The 21019-nt window shown below is 40.1% G+C and overlaps 1 protein-coding gene across 2 annotated transcripts in view; it reads right to left on the minus strand.

The window, feature by feature from the left end:
• The window catches only part of PHF2 (PHD finger protein 2), a 97072-nt gene that overhangs the window by 27384 nt on the left and 48669 nt on the right, over positions 1-21019 (minus strand). For both annotated transcript variants that reach the window (XM_082768445.1, XM_082768444.1), the window contains exons 2-7: positions 17645-17730; positions 12637-12751; positions 7101-7261; positions 4515-4656; positions 1590-1776; positions 890-1052 (exon numbers count right to left, since the gene is read on the minus strand). In XM_082768445.1, coding sequence (XP_082624571.1) covers positions 890-1052; positions 1590-1776; positions 4515-4656; positions 7101-7261; positions 12637-12751; positions 17645-17730 — 854 coding nt within the window. The remainder of the gene's footprint in view (positions 1-889; positions 1053-1589; positions 1777-4514; positions 4657-7100; positions 7262-12636; positions 12752-17644; positions 17731-21019) is intronic.

The following is a 21019-nucleotide window of genomic DNA, read 5'->3' on the forward strand; positions in this document are numbered from 1 at the left end:
ATTTGCACTAGTAAGGCCCAGTCCAGGGACTTGCTAAGCACCTTTCACTCACAGTCCTAGGACTACCTTCGACTGTGGCTATTTCAAATAGACAGACAGCGAAGGGAATATATTGCCACAAGTGCCCTTACTTTTTTATTGCTGTTAAAAGCAGCAGCAGTTACATAATAGTAGCTGTTTTCACATCACTGACAATTCCTGACACTGACTTTATTGCTGTGTCAGAAACAGGTGTTTTCCAAACACTTATTTTCACACAAAAATCTACTTAATTTAGTCAATCTCCATACATTGTTCAATGTTTATTCCACCATCTGCTTCACACATGGTCATGAGAGAAATGAATATTCTTTATGAGTATCATCCTAGGAACTGAGAAAAACAAAATTCACCACAACCTACAATGAAAGCCTGAGTCTATGAAGTAGCCTATAAAAATCTGCGACACCCTGGTCTTCAGCCTCTCGTGAAACCATAAACACACGTTCACACCATGCAGGCACCTTGGTGTCAAAGGGAATTAACAACCAAGAAGTGAAGCAAGCAATGCAACATGAGCTCTCCATTAGATATTGTGGCACAAAACATCAATGTCATGCTTGGGCGTACAGAGAGGACTTGGGAGTTACTTCAACCCAGGTAGACCAAAAGTGGAACACTGTATGTACTAGTTGCATTTTTAAAAGGCTGTTAAAATATTGAGAGAAAACAGTAAACGTTTAGGGATTGTTGTTGTTTTGTAAGCACACAAAATTGGACTTCTACCAAGAGTTAGACTTCATACTTTGTCAGAGAAAGGTGGTCAAATCACATTCCTCTAGCACTTTGGACATGCTGTTTCGGCAGCTGTAAAACAAACAGTAAACCTCACCTGTAATCGCCTGCTCACCTGAAGGAATGAAGAGTGTCTGTCCTTGTTTAACTGTGCATTTGTAACATTTATCTACCTGGTCTGCAAAAAACATTTCACTGTGGTTTGCTGCTGATTGCCAGCGTTCATAGAGAGAAATATTTGCAGAGGCTGGTTTGATGAGATAAAATATTTTTTCTCCCTGAATTAGAAAACACAATTAGCAACAAGCAGCCAAATCAATCAAAGCTTCACTGACATGGATACAAGCACACACAAATATTTATTTAAATAAATATATAGCATTACATATTTTAACACTATTTAAGTAAAACTTACTAGTCAGCTTTGTAAAGAAGGGCTGAAATAATTAAATCACTAGCTGACTACATTTGCTCAGATTAGTGGGGCAGATGGCACAAAAAGTTTACATTGTCAGGTTCCATTACCCTGCAAAAGCAGGATGTAATATCTTCCAGGTCTTAGGAGATGTATTTGCAGAAGGCACTAAACAAATATTCACATCCTAATAGAGTGAGAATACACCAACAACTTCCACATGACAAGTAAACCCTGGCACTACTGAGAGCGTACCCACTGACGGCAGTTAAGGCTTTGCATATTTCTTATGTAAGTGGACCATTGGGGAAAAAAATGAGATCAAGAGAATTTTAGGATGGTCTTCAAATATAAAATGTAGTTCGTTACTAAATACACTGCAAAAAAGATGAACCCTCACCTTCAGCACATGGTACCATGCAGAAGCTCCTCCTGAATCTATGTGGAAATCTGTGTAGCTGTCCTTCACACAGATCAGGCAGTACTTGGTCACTTTTGGTTTAGCCAGAAGAGCATCATCAGGCCAATAGTTTTCCACCCAGGACAACTTCTTAACTATATCTGGAGGTTCGACAAAACTGGACATCCTGTATAGAGAGAATTAAAAGCAAGCATGCATCTTTTAAGAAAAAAAATAATAATAATAATGCAAGAATCCCAATACAACCAAAAGTGGACTCTGACTCTATTACTTCAATGGCAATATGAAGCAACAGCTTACATATCAGTGGAACTGGTTTTTATTCAGAAACTTTGTGAAAACTGTTTGCAGATATAAATTTAAGGCTTTTTTCAGTATGATGATGCAGCAATGACCCTTTGAATTCTTTCAGTAGCAATATTTATGATGAACTGTTTATATTTTCCAGTTCTTGCCTCTTGCTATGTAGGCTCAGTTACTAATTGTGCTGTATCCCAGCCACTTTTCCAGCCCCCTTCAGAGAAGTGAAAGGTGTGCACTCTTACATAAGTGGTCTAGTAAATCTTAACAACTTTCAGGTTAAACTTAATAGTAATAAAATTTACAGTATTGATACTTCAGACATGTGAACTAAATAAGTCTTGATCTGCTGCTGAAAATCAGTTATCTTTTTATTTAGATTGATTAAATTACATGAAAAACTCTGAAGAAGAAAAGATATAATTTGGTTGATAATGTTAATATACTTAAAGTATGATATATAATTAATTTATATATTGTCTTATTTACAGTAAGCATACCATTTAAATACATTATATAAATTATATAAGCATACTGTATATTATTAATCACAGCCAAAATGACGTGGTGGCGTAAGAAGAAAGTATTCTAAGTCTTTCATCCCCAAATGTGTTAGGTTTTATATTTAAATAGTGAAAATTTGGCCTACTATTTGCAGGAGGTTGAAGTTCACTGTTGGACACCCTAAAATATCACTTCCATAAGAGTATCTGCACTTCAAACTAAAATTAAAAGCTCTCATGTGTCATTTATGCTCACTGTCAAATACTGGTAACAATGGCCCCATTTAAAATGGCAGGGAAAGACAGAGCAGTGCATTCAATTAAAATGTCACTGTCTATGCTAAGAGATAAAATATTTGCTAGTTAATGTCTAAATTAGCAGCATATGAGTGACAGCCCCAATAGTCCTTCAGAATAAAAGATCTCCCGTTATTCTCTGATAATGGCAGAAAGCTAAAAAATTCCTACTGGAAATACTGGTAATCTTAGAAGCCTGTAATTACTACAGATGCTTTCTGCAGGAATGGGTGTGCACTACTAAAACACTAACTACAGGGCTTGAGGTTAAAATGGCTTAAAAAAAATTAATAAACTCGTAATTATTCATCAGCTTACTTTTTAAAGGCTATATTAAGTCTACTGTCCTCAGCTAAAATAGAATGGTCCCCAAAACCACCGTTCTTTGTTGTTGTTGTTGTTGACACTCATCATTTTCTGTATTGCGTTTATACAAAAAGGAATCTCTTCCTCCATTAACACTTCCCATTAGAGCATTAGATACCCAGAAGGACTACAAGAACTGTAAAAACGATTTACACAGTTGCATAAACTTCAATATATTATAGATGCATCTACTTATTTATAGAATAAAATCACAACTATATACAGCATAAAGTAATAACTTAAACTCTTAGGCATTTACATCAACTAATTGTCCTATGTGTAAAGCATATAATTTAAAGCATGAGAAGAATAGCAGTTTTTCTGTCATTGAGGATTGATGATATTCACATAGCCAGTATCATGACATATGTCTCACTGAAACACTAAAGCACCTCAGCCTCAAATGCAGAGCTCATCTGGTACTGTTACACATGCATACACACACACACCAACTTTCTGTTGAGACGTCAGCATCACTCTAGTTCTTCACTGCTGTCATCCAGATTATAGGTTAACTTGCAAAAGCACCAAGACTGAAACTTGAACACATAATATAGGACTACAAAATCATAATCATTTCAAACTTACTCTCATTCAAGGACATCCAGTGACATGTTATTCCATACCCAGAGCCACATCTCATCTATTTACTTTAAACAGAAGATTTCAGTGCGTAATATACAATGCACTTGTGCCAGTGCTATATGAATAGGGTGCTCACTATGTCACAACACATTTTAAAAAAGAATGCTTCAAGGAGAACACATTAAAAGATTGCCTTAATCTGGAAGAAGAGCTGTCACTGATTTACATACATATGAGTCTCATCTCTCACGATATAATAGTTTATATTATATATGCATATATATAAGACTCCTTTTGTCCATGTTCTCCCACAAATCTATGTTGTCCTTCTTTCTTTGGGTCTTACCAGTATGTGTCTAAGCCCCACCTAAGATCATAATAGGAACATACAACATTATCACTCACCACTAGGACAAGGCAGAGAATTCTCTCCTGGAACAACTAGTTATGTCCTAGTTATAAGTCTCTAGTATACAGTTGAACTGAATTAACTATACCTGTACTACTGGAGTTAAAATAAAAATTAAAAGACGTAAAAACGTTCCATTCTGATATGTGAATGTTGATAGCATGTGAATGGTGATGATATGCACATCTGAATTACCATGAAAAATTCTTGCCCAACTAATCCACACCATACTCTTCATACAGCTACAGCACTTTCATTTCCGTGCTTTCCCTAAAATGGCTACATATGGACAAAGCCATACTTGTCAGCATCACAAGAAACCAGGATCCCAAGGCTAGAGCAGTACTTCCTAAGAAGGGAACCACTAGAGAAGGTGGAGGCTGCTCAGAACGCAGCAGTTGGACCCCAGGGCACTGCGCAGTGCCACAGGATGGACCAGCTCACCTCGTGTCCGAGAACTCCAGGTTAGTCACATTGAGGACCCTTTTCCTGTTTGTACTGTAGTAGTAATCCACAAATTCCTTCAGCTTCATCTTGCAGTCTTTCTGTTTGGTGACATCAGTGACATCAACACTTCTCTCTGGTCCTAAAAATTAATTCAATGAAAAAGGGAGATTGATTGGTGGCCTGACTTGTCCCATTTTGTATGCTTGGGTGTGAGTTAACATTTCCAGAAACATCTTGGACATTTTATTTGTTGATTTTCTTAGCTTTTGTAATTTATTTGGCTTACATACAAAAACTGCATATGTATAAAATGGTACTGTTTTATTCATGCCCCATGATAAAATTATTTCCATAGTTTTTATTTTTAAAGGATTAATATTATTTTTCATTACAGACATTATTTGCTTGGTGAAAATTATATGCAAATACCTGAATATCTATGGAGTAAGCCCTACCCACCACACTGTAAATTTCTTGTGATTGAGTGTAATACTGTACAGGATATCTCGTCAAGCAGATTTTTCAGGACAGTTTTCCTCACGCTCTATTAAAAATTTTATTTACGATTTTTTTTAAGAAATATTTTAGGTGTACCATGAAATTTTTTACTTCTTTTATCACATTAGGAGAGCAAGAAAATATTTTTCCCCCTACAAAATGCCAACACAGTAATGACATATTTGGCAATCTCATTTGTGGTGTTCCATCCTCTACTGCTTGCTTTAGATTGTTGCTAGAAGACATTCTAGGTACAATGTAATAAACTAAAAAACAGTGAAATAAATTCCTGCTTGTGAAATCTCACTGAAGCCAACCAATCCCATGGAGGTTACACCAGCATTTTATTTGTTCTGTTCACCTTAAAAATCTGGTGCCAGTTTTGGATTAAATAGCCTGTGCTCTTCCTGTTTTTTCCTTCAGCTTTTCACTAACAGTTTTGTTTTGTTTTGTTTTGTTTTGGGTGGGTGGGGGGGAGGAGGAGGAGGTGGATTATTTCAGCTAGAGGCTGAGAGAAAGCCAGCAGATGCATGAGGAGCACCTAGGTCAAACAAGAAAATCTGCTAAGTGTAGCAGATGGGCAAGGAAAATATGTTTCCTGTAGAAGCAATGGGATAGAAATGACAATAAAATCAGGGGTCTTGAATTCTGCTTTATTCATAGTTATCTCACTGCACACAGTCACTGCAAGAGGAACAAAGGCAGTCAAGAACAACAGTGGCTGTTGACAGCATCCACCAGTTTGGGGAATAGGTCAATGGCCTGGTAAGTACCGCACAGAAGGAGGAGTGGTTAGCAGGTTATAAAAGGAGATAAAGGGAGCCCTGAAACACATGCATACATTAAAGCTGGAGTCATGGCTCCAAAAGGACGGCAGTTTACCAGAACACTGGAAGCAACAAGAATCTCATTGGAACTGACACAGAAGAGAGACAGAGTGAGAGCGAAGAAGAGACAAGATCACACATGCTAAAGGAAGAAGGATGTGGAGATGAGACAAGTGACTTCAGAGCAGTTCCATGGCTCCTGGCCAAGGTATGTTTTCCAAGGGTGGATGACGTGATGACTCGCAAGATGCAGTACAACACCCTGCCCAGGTTAGAGTCTGGAGGATGCCAGCAGAAATCCAAATGACCGGCAACAATGACAAAAGCTCTGTCTGTGAACTGACACCAGTGTAGAAATAGACTGCCTCTGCAGAGTGGGAGTCACAGTCTGGTATTTCCTTCAATAGAAAGTGAGATGGCAGCAATCAATTAAGACTTGGCCCAAAGGAACAATTTATTGATACTACAACTACTATTTTAATGCAGTGCTATGGAATACAACGTGGTCTGGCTCAGGTTCACAGTAAGATACACAAGTTGGTACAAGAAACAAGTGTGGATTAATTGCTAATTACAGGCTACCACTACATAATAAATCTTAAAGTTTGCATAGCTCAAGGTCTGATGTCAGTATTTTACAATAACATAACCTCCTTCCTCCTTTGGCCATAAAACACACATATACGCATCCTACCCCCAAAACCTAGTTTTCATTGATGTCTGTAAAATCACAAGAGAAAATACTATTGATTCTGAGCTAGCAGGTAGCAAGCAATGCCAGTGCATGCTGCCTTTCAGTCCCTCACCTCTCACAGTACAGCCCACTAGGACCATGCTGACTCCTGGAGAAAAAATTACCCTGGGATTATTTTGATTTACACCAAAAGCCAAACTTCTTCTCTGCCATACCTGGGTGATGGAGGAATATGTGCAGGGTGTGCAACACCCTCTTTCTGCTTCTTCCAGTTTTCTTCTATAGTGTATGTTGATTGGCCTACATACGGGTTATATGGCTCTGAAGTTTTGAGCTGCCTCCATCTTTCCAAAGCCTTCATAGATTCTTGTTAGAGACAAGACTCTGCAAAGACTCTTGTTATTTAACCTGCAGTTGACCGCCACCTTTCCCTACTGCTGTTCTGCACCGAAAGGCAGACCAGGAATATTCCAGGCAAGGGAGCCTTTTTCACAGCCCTGGGACCATTTTTAAAGAAGTAAATGAGCTCTAGCAAGTAAAACGTTACTGCTGCCCCATACGCACCAACGTAGTTTTCAACATCGCTGACGTAGAACGTGGGTGCTGGTACAGACAATCCCAGACCATCCTTCTTTGGAACCAGGATGGGCTCTGTGAAACCATTTTCTTCCAGATACTCTGTTGTTAGTTGGCTGCCTGGCACTTTCACTACTATATCTTCAGCACTAGAAAAGTAAACACAGGTAAGGTTCAATGGTAAGGTGCTTCTAGGCAGAGCTTGGCATCTTCTGCATTTCACTACTGAAAGGAAAAAGTTATAAGCAAACAAGAATAAACTGACATCATCAGATAATAGTCACTTCTCCCCAATGCCTATGTGGCATTTTTTGTTCAGTTGGGTGTCTCAGCTCTTTTTGAGACCTAGAGACCTAGAATGACCTAGAATAGACCTAAAATAACTCAATTCTGTTATTTGAAAAAAACGCTTATCTTTTTTAAAAAAAGAAAAAAGAAAAAAAAAAAAAAAAAAAAAGGAAAGAAAAAAGAAAACCCAGACTTCCTGAAGCAGTGGATTCTAGGCACCCAAGTCTTAGCTTGTTTACAAATGCCAGCTATGCTGTGATTTTTCTATATTGCTGTGGGTATCTCTACCGAAGTAAGCAGTATATGAATGTGAACTCTAGTATGACTACTTGTACGCCTTGTTTGTTTAACATCCAATTTCCCACATAAATAAGTGGTATATTTGTTGAAAGCCAACCAAAAGTATTCGCTAAATAGCAATTTGCAGATAGGCAAGAATGCACAATGCCAGCAACTATAGACAAAAAAAAAAAAAACTATCGGTCATGAAATGTACCAGTTCATATTTGAGTTCTGATTTTATTTTATTTTTTAAAGAAAACATTTATTTTGAGAACCCTCAAACAAACAAATTCCTATTACCTGGAATAAACACTCTATATGCAAAGCACCTCTGAGAACCAGGCAAAGCCCTGTCGTCAGAAGAGACTACACTAGATACAATAAACCCCAAGGTCTTGGGAAATTCACTCAACAAAGCTAAAAATCAATAGTCTTTCAGATGGCATTAGGCTACATGGTGTTTTAGGCTGTCACTGAGACCTGCCCCGTCTAAACAATGTTTTAGCAGCATCCAGTACTCATTTGGAGTACGTTGAAGTGACTACACATGATAGAAAGCCATGGAATCAGAGGTTCGGATCTCTTTGTGCCTAAAGAGCTAATTTCATTCCTATGAACCATGCTGACCATCACAACTAACTGAAAAACCCCAGTTATATGCAAAGGAGGTGCATAAGACAAAAGCCATAACGCAGCATATTGCAAAGCATGTCAGGCATACTAAAACCATCTGCAACCAACACACTCGACTCTAATACACCAACTACTGGAAACTTCTGAAATAACAGCTTAAAATGAGAGACTATTTTCCGAACTATAGGAATCTGTCAAGTTACCAGTGATTAATGTCAAAGAAATTAGTGTTAAATATTTAAATTTAAAGAAGGTAAAGTTTAAAATGCTACATAATCTCAAATAAATTGTCCAGGAAATACTTTGCAAATCATTCTTAAGTAGTCAAATAAATTGTTCAGGAAATACTCTGCAAATTGTTTTCAAGTAGCTGAGAGGGCTTCAAAGTGACTAATAAAAGGGCAGGTTTATCAAATGATCAGTTATTTAAACTGACAACTGTAAAAAGAATTTCAAGGCCAATTTCTAGATCTTTTCAAGAGCAAAATGTTTTGAATTCAAAGTGAAAACTGAGTGTACTCGAACGGATCGTCAGGCCTAAAAGCGCTCCAGCAGCTGTTGCTTGTTGTTTGCCTCTCTTTGAGCCAACCTGGGTAACCCAAGCAACTCTTTGGTCTTTCTGAAGATATTTCAGGCCTTTCCTGCAGCGTGGGGACAGCCAGCTCCGCCATGGGCCGGCTGGGGACAGTGGAAATAATAAAACTTTGCATGTTTACGCCCAAAAGCATTACTTCCCAGAACCTTGAAGGCCAATACGTGACTGCCCTCTTCTGCATCAGTTCTGAATTACAGCTCACGTTTTCAGTTACCAAAAACGGGCGGAAAAAACGGGCGGGATGGGCGATGGCACTGAAGGGCACGGCCAGGCGTTACCTGTGCTCCGTCCCTGCAGGCACGAAGTGAGCCAGGCCCCAGTCGCAGCCCTGCCCAGACCGCCATGCGATCAGCCGGGCCTGCAAGACACCAGGCACATGCTATAGGCCTTGGATGCCACCATCACAGTGTCTGGCGCTGGCATGGACACAGCCCCCAGTATACATTGCTCCACAGGGACGGCCCAGGCCAAGCACCGAACACCAGATGCCCTGCTGATGCCCAGTGTTGGGCGCATAAGTGCTTGAGCAGGGGTCTGTAATTACCAGGCTTCGTGAAGCACATCGGGCATGTGGGAGGCAAGGCAGGGGAAGTGAGAAGTGTATTAAATGCATTTCTTCGCAGGCACTCATGTGGCAGGGCTTCCCAGGGAGAATAAGAATGCAAACTTGCTGGATGCAAGCAGGGGTAAGATGTAGAAAACAGCTCACTTCTGGATCATCCCAGCCACAGTGGGCAATCAGGAGGCAAGGTTAGTCACTGGGTCTGGGAGAGCCCGGCTCACACCGCAAGCAACATGCGGCCTCAGCAGTGCCACAAGGACAGCGGTGGCAGGGTGGGGACCCACACAGCCTGCCCATGCCAGCACTTAGCACCATGCTCCTGCTGCCATGCCACAGCGTGGGCACCCAGAAGCAGCATGGCCTAAGGCAAACAAGGAATTATCCATGCACACTGCTGGCAAAGCAGAGTGAAGACCGCCAGAGAGGCAGCCAGGTGGGCAGCAGCGTGAAACACTGAGCATTAGGGAATATACCACTGATCCAGTGTTCATGGCACTGATCCTGCTGCCTCACAGGTACGTTCTGAGGCTTGGCAGGGATTACAGCATTCTGTATTTATGCAAACAGTAGTACCAGGCAGCAGTAACATATGAAGGATGGAGGCTGGAGGTTTTAAAGAGCAAGATGTAAGCTATGGGAAGAACCTCAGAGGAAGGCAGCATTTTGGGAAATTAGATCCTTGCCTGTGCTCTTACAGCCTGACACTTCTTTGCTGCCCACAGAGTGCTTATTAGCTCAGGGAGGGTTTCCTGCTTTAGAGAACTGGGATACCTCTTGACAAAGTAGATACTAATTAACTGAAGCTAAGCTCCTCTTTAAATTCCAGGTAATCTTGTGAGCTGATAATGAAGAGGAAGAAAGCATTTGGGAAACAAAGAACACAGACTAGAACTACATGTAATGACAGGAGTGTAAGACTGAATGAATCAAATTCATCTATCTTATGGAAAGCTCTAGAGCATATTCATAGATTTCAGTTACCTCCTGGGTGTAAAATAGCATCTGACAGGTTGTTACAGGTATGTCTAGTGTATCTGGCACAACTATAACTTTGAATAAGCACAGGAAACAAAAGTACCATGCAAGCCAAAGAAATGGATGGTGAGAGAGATTCAGCAGCAGCAGCAGTAACAAATAGGAAGCCGCAAATCATCCACATAGGTTGGGTGACTTCCTCTGCTGTCCTGATACAGCGTAGTCTTTCAGTTTATTCTCAGTTTGAGCAAATGGTATTGATATACCATTAAACCTCTGCTGTTACATCTCACATACTCATTCGAGTCTGGTTTGCTTCTGTATGTGCCACAGAAGTGTCTAGTAATGATCATGCCAAAATGGAGTCTGACACCTACACTGAAGTACCTGAACAATTAATTTTTTGTTATTACTACTGTTACTATTCTAATGCTATTTCAGTATTAAAAAAAAATCAGCTGCATGACACGAATTCAGTTTTTTGCTTGTTTGCTTTCTTCACTATTCCTTTTGATCTGAGTCTCACCAAGGGACTAACTGGTTATAACTGATTGTTGTGTTCTGTGAATCAGCCATGATGTTTCTGTCTTTAAACGAAGACCCCCAGTTTTCATTTCATCAGATTCTGACTGCTGAGCATTGGGTTTTGTTCTGTGAACATCTGCAGATTTCATTCATTTTCTTTAGAAGAGAAAATTTCTCAACAAGACTTTGTTTTACTTATGCCAGAAGTGTCAATGCCAGAGGCCTGAATCTTGCAGGGACTCGCTTTGACTACAGACTGTACTTGCTCAGTAACTTTATTTTGGCAGGAGATATTTTCTGATTTGGCAGCATGGATTTCCTTACGTGTGCATGGAAGTGGGAAACAAACAAACAAAAAAAAATGGAGGTCCATATTTTTAAATAATTTGGGAATGACTCGTAGATACTGAATATGTGAGCACAGATCTTCCAAGTATATGCAAACCTCTCAGACACCCAGGCATAGCACATACACTCAGTCAAATTCCGATTTCTTTGAATTAGAGAAGAAATCCTATACAGTTTTGTATAACTTTCAGCAAGGTGCTGAAAGCATTAACTGAGAACACATCTCCCTGGAGTGACTGGGGAGACAAAGACATTCACTAAAAACTAGATGGATTGCCATGTTCTCTGAAAGGAATGTCAGTCTTGATGTGATCACTTACTTCTTAGGGTATATTGCTGGTTTGGATTTTGTGTACAAACCTAGGGTTTTGGATTCAGAAGCTGTTTGTACCTGCAATTTCAGAGGCTATCCTAGGCTACTGAAAACATTGTGCCTAGACCTTAATCCTTTTTTATTAAATTAGCTTTGCAACCTTTCAAATTGTTCTGTACTTAAAAATGGCTAAGACAAAAATAAAGCAGGCCCAGATAAAAATAGCCAATGAAGTAAAAATACTGGGTACTGAATTAAGTGAAATACATCTGTAAGCAAGCACTACAACATTCTGCAGTGGTATTTTCAGCCTTTTCCTTAACCAGCCTAATAACTGATATTTGAAATTAAAGTAAGATCAAATCTTCTGTAAAATTAAGAAGTTTTGTGTTTACCAAGTACATTTTACCAGTTTCTATGGGTACTTCTAAAATAATTAATCATTAATAATTAAGAATTCATTTGGCTAATGCCTACTTCAGAAAAAAATAAAATACCACTCTTACAAACGGCTGTGAAGCAGCCTAATAAAGTGCGGAACATGTCACCTAACAATTAGTACTATTCATTACCCCAAATAAGAGAGCCTTTGTCACTGTAGCAACTGAGGATGTCATTGTTCTTTTCAAGATGGAGAGACTTCAGCAAAACCATTAGTATTTCTGAGAGCTGGATAATTCTATGCAATAAATTTGTTAGTCTCTTATTCAAGCATATGTTGTAGGGGCCAAACACATTCTTGTTCTTGTCTTCACACATACTCGCATCTACTGAAATCCACAGGAGCTGGGTTCAGTCAACAGTAGATTTTAATACTGCTGCACAAAAAAAAACATGGAAGAGCCAGGGACATCTGCAATAAGGAAGTGTTCACTTAAACTTCATAACCCTGTACTATCCAATGCCTTCAGCAAGAAGCTGAACAACAATCAGCTTCATATGAAATGGGCTATATCTGCTTTTCCACAAGAGCACTGTTTACTTATGCAGCCAAACAACTTACCTTGGAAAAGTACGACTTCGAAGTTCCTTTATAAAGACTTGACTCCCGTTCTGTACAGGTTTGACCTCTGTAGTCTGTCCAGTATCGTGTTTATGCCAATTTCTTTTCTTTTTCACTGAAAAAGAATGTGTTGGACAGTAGCATATGCTAAGTAGAAGAAAATTATTAGAACATTTGACAGAAGGACAAATCTTCATGGCATTTCTTAGGTGAGCAGAGAAGAGGGGACCCCCACTAAGCTGCCATGAAAATTTCAGTATTGCTCTCAATTCACCATTAGACACTTATACTGTAGTCTGAAGATCTATTACATACTGAACAGTGTTCGTTTTGTAACATAAGGGCAACCAGACGGATAATTACTGAGCTGCACAGCTATCACAGGCTTCATGCAAACACAGGCTCTGGACATTTTGTACTTGTCAGACTACACACTTAATCCTTATCATAAAACCCTTAGGAAAGACACTTTTCTGCTCTGTCACTACGTCACATAGGTCTTTATGAACATATTTGTTATGAATTACCTTTGTCTAAAGGTCTGTCCAGCAGTGGTAGGTTTGATATCGATTTGGAAAGGTTTTGAATTATGCCCTGCACACAACATGCACATAACAGGAAAAGAAAAAAAAAAAAAAAAAAAAAAAAAAAGACGCAAGGGCACCACAAATGCCATTTTTACAACTTCTCTTATTTCTAGGATTTGAAAGGCAAGCCAGGTTTATGCACTAACTTGATACCATCAAATAGAAGGCCCCTTATGCTCCCTGTGGGTTACTGACATATAGGCGAGTTTCTCATGGAAAAAGGGTCAGCTGAAATAAGCACAAATAAGCAAGTCAAATGTCTATATAGTTCTGCCTTGCCTCTGACAGCCAGATAACACAAAACGAGAAAAACTAGTCCAGTTTTTATCTTAGTCAGCATTAGCTCTCTCAGCTATTCCTATTTCCACAGTCTGCTTGGACATGCTCATTTTTGCAGTACACTGTACTGTCCCAAGTGCATATTCATAAAGTTTCAAGAACCATTAGCAGAATATTCATACATCACAACGTTTTTCACCCCTCACAGAACTAAATATTTTACCCCCAAATCAAGATCTCCTCAGCAGCCATGCCTGGATGGCACTCTTTCCTCACACTTTGCACATGCACACACACATATCCACATACTTTTTTGTTAAGAAAGGAATCCGGAGGCCACAGCTATAAGACATACGGTCCGGAACAAGCTAACTTTTTCCATTACATCTACCAATGAATCCACCCCGGGTTTTGCACAAAGCATGTTGGTTTTATTAGTTCCATGCAGCTCTCCAGCCTAGCTGGATATATTCATTAAAGCTGCTAGTTCTTTATCTTAATGACTCTCAGGCTTAGTGTATTAATTCAGTGCTCCTGGTAACAAAGGAAACAAGCACTACATGAATGCCAAACCTTCCTCCTCTTCTCTCCTTCCCAGTGAGTGCCCCCTCCCAACAGAGCCTTGGAGCACAGGGACTACTCACACAAGTCCCAGCAAAACAGGTGTTGCTTGTCACAGTGACGATTAAAGAGCTTATCATATTAGCATGTTCTTTTATTCTATTTCAGATAGCATGGCACGTTGAGAAATAAAAGAGGCAAATCAGCGTGATCTGAGAAATCCACCGCAACTCTCCAGAAAGCACCAGGGAGCTATTTCCTTGGGTACAGGGAGCGGGTAGGCATCCACCTCTCATGCAACGACAGCAAGCAGCATCTGCCACCAGAACTCTCCACAGGAGGTGCTATCTCAAGGATCACAGCAGTCCGGCTGCTGTAGGCCATTATGCTACATCAAACAGTCGACATTTGGCCCATTTTCAGCCATTCTCTTTATGTTTCATCTTTACCATGAGCACTGCAGTAAGGATTAAAGTCCATTAACATGTGCAACAAATACTAGCTTTGGCCAAAAAGAGGACTTTTTCTTAAATGATTACAGATTTCTTTTTCTGCAGAACTTTCTGATCAAAATTTGACCTTTGAAAAATATAACCCTCTCCTCTGACAGAAAACCCTCCAGAAGAAAGAAGGAATATATTTTCATGATCTGAAAATGTATAATTCTAGACTTCAAAGGTGTACTTACAGTTTTTCAAATGTATTTATGAAGAAGGGCTACTTAGAAGCACCATATTAGTTCTCTATTGACTTACATGAAAGGCTGTAACTGTTTAAAAACAGTTTCAGCCTAACTTTGGTCTGCTTGCATCTACGTAACTTCCCTGATTCCAGAGAACTTACCCTGATTTTCACTGCTGCAAAACAGACAGCAATCAAACCAAACATTTCAGACTGTGTTATGAAAATGAGTCAAGTCTGCCTTAACAAAGCACTTACATTTTATGTAAATGATGTCAGAAAAATTTTTGTGAATGTGTATAATTTTTCCCAAAGAGAAGTCCCTACAAATTTCATTAAAGTGAAATGGCTTAAAATGTCATATGACAGGAAGCAATTTTCTGAAATAATAGCCACTAAGCCACATTGGTAAAGTGGAAGAATGTAAGAGGAGGAAAATGATTTTAAAATTTGACATCTGGAAAACATATATTGTGGAATGTGTGCTCCAGAAATACACATATATTTTTAAATCCAGACAAGTTGCATAACAGACAATTGGTGTCTGTGTTTCCCTTTGCTAATCTTGCAATAATTAAATCCTACCAGTGAACAACTGGCTCAGGAACAACACTTGCTCATTTATTACAAAACTGATACTGCTAGATAACTCGTTTAAACATATATTGGAACAGTTAATAAACAAATGAATCTGATCATCTTGTGGAAGTCTCAACAGAGGCTAAGTGCAGTGTAGCAGGATGTACTGCATACAAATGCCTGCCAGAACGAACGCATTAAGTCAAGCTGTTCCTGCCTTCATTTACTTGGTCTTTCTATTTTCTAGCCTATTGCACTCCGCAAGGAGGGGCTACAGGATAACAGCCTATTTTTTCAACAGAATCCACGATTCTATTGGTTAATGGTGAAAACTGCTACGCAGCTTGAGGAACCTGTGATCTTAGACCAAAACTGAAGGTAAGTTAATCAACAACTAATGTTTAAATGTTCCCAAGATCTTTATATGTAACTACTCTGATGGCTGGTCTTGTACATCCTCTAACCTTCCATAATGTAGAGAGAAAACAAACTCATATTGATCTATGGGAAAGTTATATAATGTTCTGTATTTCTATGACACTGAACACTGTAACTAGTGACAGTGTTCTAGCTCCACTTTCTGCCATGCTGCACAATGCAGACTGAGTGACATACTGCCAAGTCAGATTATATCTGGAGTAAAAAGAATTAAATTGCCAAAAACCTTAAAGCATCAGAAGACTGTCGTTAGTTTAAACTCTCCTCATCTTAACTAGTATATTCAACTTGTAGCCTTTTTAATCAAAAACTGCCATTTCTGAATTCTAAGATCATGCACCACTGTTTTTAACAGGATTTATATTTAATTCCTGATGGTAGATTTTGGCTACTTCTGTCTGATTTCTCCCCCCCATACACACACTGAAAAATAGGTGTCTTTCACCATTCATAATTCAAAGCAAAGTGGAAGAAATTAAATCTCAATGTCATACAAAACTCTCAGAAGTCCTCTGCTTTCTCTCCTACACTGGCTCAATAATAGCCTCAGAGTATCTGTAGCTATACATCCCTTTTCAAGGCAAGCCATTGTAATGCCAAATTGCTTGCTTTAACATCACTTGTGCTTATTTGTTTGAACAATTTCCAGTACATTTGTCAAAAATCTTCCAACAAAACTGATTAATTTAAATCAAAACATTTTGTGGGGACATACTGATTTTGTTAAGTCCTTCAGGACTTGCCTCCCAATTTTTTTTAATTTATTTTTTTGCCAGTGTGCCCAATTTGTGGGTGCCCTGCTTGGACCAGTTGTTAGCAGACCATCTGGGTGACAAGAACAGCTGCAGATTGTCCAGGTTTCCAGTTCACACTTTATTTTGAAAAAGAGTGGAAAAACAATTTCATTTTTTGACCTCAAAACAAACACTTCAGACCATTCCCCTTTCCTCCAAGATATTTTTTTTTCAACTTGAATTTTGAAGACAGTGAAGGAATAATTAGCTGGTTTTAGTATTACTGAGTTTTAATACAACAGAAATCAGTTTCCACCCATCCCTGATTTCTCACTAAAAAATAAATGTTCTGATTCTGTGCTCGTGGGAGATGAGCACAGTGCTTTTCCTCTGTGTGTTGCTGTAATGTTGCAAAGGAGCAAGAACATCCGCATCACTGTTGCTTATTTACAATAAATGGCTTTCAAGTAAAGCATTTAATCTTACAGCAATTGGTTTCTTTTCTTTTTCTTTCCCATTGTGTAACAGAAAGAATTTGTGAATTAATCTGACCAAAGGCAAACACATCCTACAATTCTTTCCCAGACAAAGCTCCCACTGAGATCAACTGTCACTTTTACTCAGGAGAACTTTTACCTGTGAAATAACAGCAAGAATTGGCATCCCCAGCGCATCCTACAGTTTTGACTGCCACTGAAATTGCTACAGTTTTGTACCCTGGCAAACCATAACATATTGTTTCTTACTCTTCTCATCAAAAGACAAAAAACACCACACAGTTTCCGAAAATCACTGTATTAGACCTTTGTCTAGTCCACAGCAGTAAGTGCCTCATGACACTTAAGGGAGGACGCGCTATTTCCATCGCAGACTGGGGACTGAAGCAGAAGAGGTAAGGTGCCTTGCATCAGCTCACGCACACTGCCTGAGGTCAGGTGAGGCTGGAAGCTAAATTCAGATCTCTAGAATCCAGTCCATGATTCCCCCCCTCCCCCTGATGCCTCTTTTCACCTCATGTTTTGAACTCCTGTTTTTATGACTCAATCTATTTAAATGTGTCTTACTGTAACAAAACAAAAGGAAGATTCTTTTGTTTAAACATACAGAATCTGTCATCTGTCTGAGGACCAGCCGTGCAAGTATACTTACAAGTAGACTTTCCATGGGTTTTCTCACAATTTGGACAGTGATAGATGTCAATGTCTGGTGCCTCCTCTTCTTCAACGCCCACACAGCTGGAATATTTAAAAGCAGATATTACATTAGCTTGAGCCAATTTCCAAACATGCAAGCACACAATTAATAATAATAATAAAAAAAACACCACCCTATAAGCTGTGCATTTACTATGCAGCTATGCTGACTGCTAACGGCTATACCCAAGCAAAACTTAGCTGCTCTTTACACTAGTACAGTCTGACCGGATTTTCTGTAGCCTACGTTCCTGATGTGGTGCTAAAAAAGGTGGCTTTCAGGAAGCCACTTACCAGCTCACTCTGGACTCCCAATTAAAATGTGGCCGAGTACCCAAGAATGTTTTCTTCCTAGGCAGACTACTTTGTACCTACACAGAGTTCTTCAAGTACCCTCCCGCATAAACCTAATTAACAAAACACAGCTTCACCAAGCATGTATGGACAGCTGCTAGGTACTGGAGCACTCTGCCAAGGTATACCATATACAAGGCTTCTGTAGGTTCCCTTTCTATTGCAATATCTGAAGATGAAGAGGCAAAGAAGACACATAGCTCACAGCACTTCTGGCTGCCAAGAAGATGGGTTGTATCATGGCAGCTGCTTGGAACACCCACTGAGATTATTTTGGATGCACAACATACGTAACAATACAGCGCAGCCTGCGGGCACGCTGTGTGAATGCAATCCAATGGCACAACACAGCACTGGGGGAAAACAAAACTAAATTGCGAAGGAATGAAGTACCAAAGATAAGATGTTGCGCAGCCGAAGCGCTGAGCAGCCAGCCAAATAATCAAACTCCAGAATGGCACGGTTCCTCCAGGAGGAGGCAAAGCAAACAGGATTCTGCTCCTGCTTGTTCTGTCTGAAACAGCCCAGACTGCAAGGCACATTTTTGCAGCACATACAGGAAAATATCCTTCAACTGCCTTGCAGAAAGCTGGGGGTTGTGAGAACCCTCATGCCATGGCTCCATGGGAGCTCAGCTGGGCAAGAGGAGCCATGAGAGGCTCCTCACCAAAGCAGCCTCACCTTGACCATCAGCACAAACAAGGCTGGATCACACCACAACAGGAGCAGCCTTGGAGTTTCCCTGCTTCAACCCTGAAACACTTTCTCCATGCTCTTCGGTTGGCAAAAACTCCAATATATCTCTTTTGCCAGGGGAAGGGTTTGGACCCATATCATGGAAGTGTCATCTTGCCATCACGTGCACCACCTGCCTGGCTATGTGGAGCTCAGAGCTCTTGTGACTCTGGGGGTGCGGGTATGTGCACACACAGCATGAGTGAGCACACATGCACACACCGGCATGCTTGGGGCAGCAGGAGCTGCTTTGAAAAAGTGACAGAAGCATGTAAATCAAAATACACAATGACCCTCTGTGTTTACAGAGGTAGGTTTGAAGCTGCTTTGAATCCAAGCCACACAGTGACGTGTAACTGTAAGGATCATGGTTACAATCCACAGATCTACTTGCTTTTGAAAACCAGCATCCACCAAAAAAAAACAAAAACAAAAAAACAAGCAGTGAGTATTCCACAAAGCTGGAAAATGCCAAAGAAGGTAAGATATGGAAATAAATCCTTTTTTTCTGACCACAAAATAATATTCTGCCAGAAACCTTTGTGGATATTTCCATCCTGTTGTAGCCACCAGTGTAAGCATGGGACCCAGGCCTCGCCAAACTAAAGAAGCTTTGCAACCAAAGTTGCAGAAATTCTCATTTTTGTGAGTTCAGCCTGGCAGCAGAGCTGCAGCAGCACTGCTGGTAAACAAAACTTATTTCTGAATCATGTAAAAGTAATCACAGATTTAGCTGATGCTTTTTGTATTAAACAGTTGCTTGAAAAAATACAAAATCACAGGGTCTCCCTGGGCAGACAGCATGGAAAACTGAAGAGTAAGTTTGCAGACAGGAAAAAATCATCACAACAATCCAGTCCTCAGAGTCAAGTACGTACAGGCAATAAATACCAGATTAAGCAGTAGAAAATTTAAACAAACCCTGGCAGATTAGAACAAGCGTAACAGAATGTGGAGGATTCCTCTGCTCGTAAAGCTACATCAGCTGCTTATGCCACTGGGTTCAGCTTGTCGAGCTTTGTAAAGGTATGGATTAGGCTCTATACAAGGGCTTGAAAAGCCTATATTTAGCTAAACTAAGCAGATGAGACCCTTGGGCACCGCATGGATTGCTACAGGAGATATGAAAAGCTACTGCAATGGGCAAAGGCTTCAGTGTGGTGGGAGCTATTGTTCTGAGAGCAAGTAAAAATATTTAACTAGAACAAAATGGAAGAGTAAAAATAACTGACCTCAAACTCAGATGGTTCTCTGAAGGCTGCAGTCAACTCTTCCAACACAACACGGCTTTTGAATAATGATTAGCCACTTACAGCTACCAGCAGCCAGAAACCGCTACCCTTACTGCACCTGAAATTGCAGGTACAAACTTTCCAAGCGATCACCCCTATTGAAATGACTCTGATGATCATTAACAAAATTATGAGCCAGCTCCAGTTCATTCCCCTTTTCTCAGTGAACAGAGCTTGACTTGCCAGACGCTTCCACATGAATGTGGGCACAAAAATTGAATTTCCATAGTTAAAGACGCACAATCCCCAAAGAAATTCCTGCCAGCACAGGAACAAGGACTGGCTGCTGGGCTGCCGTCAGCTCCACTGCAGTGGCCTGTCCCTGAGTTTGTATCAAAAGCACATTTGCACCTGTGAAGGGGGAAGACGAGGAGCTCGCCAGGCCAGCCTTTGGCAGAGGTCAGCGCAGGGTCCTGAAGTGGTCTCCTGCCTAACTTACACGTGTATTTTAAACTCGAGGTGGCTAATTAACAATAGAATAAAATCACATTCCTCTAGGTGAATAAAACCATTTCATCAACAGCAGCTGAACTGTGCTGCCCTTTCCCTCAAGCCCTGTCCCCCCCCCAAATTTTAGCACAAAATGTGCATTGTATTTTGTATCTTTTTTTTTTGCGAGAATGCTCCACTTTAGACTCTCCAATTTCTCCTCTCTCTCTCCTTTTTTTTTTTTTTTTTTTGTCCTATTTGCCTGAGCGAAATGCAAACATAAAAAAGAGTGGAGTCAACCATTTGACCCCCTACAACGATCAAACGGGCTCCAAGTTAGACAATGCCGGATCCCACGCGGCGTGCCTGGGAGCAGCCTCCAGCAACAGCCCCTGCTGCACCGATTCGCACATTAATCTGTCAATATGAGCCCTGGACGCATTACCATCAGCAGCAAAGAACTGGAAAAAAAAAAACTCTCAATAGCACTTTTGTGCAATTATTCAGATCTGCCAATGAGA

The sequence above is a fragment of the Aythya marila genome (assembly GCF_965140915.1).
Source record: "Aythya marila genome assembly, chromosome: 10".
NCBI lineage: Eukaryota > Metazoa > Chordata > Aves > Anseriformes > Anatidae > Aythya > Aythya marila.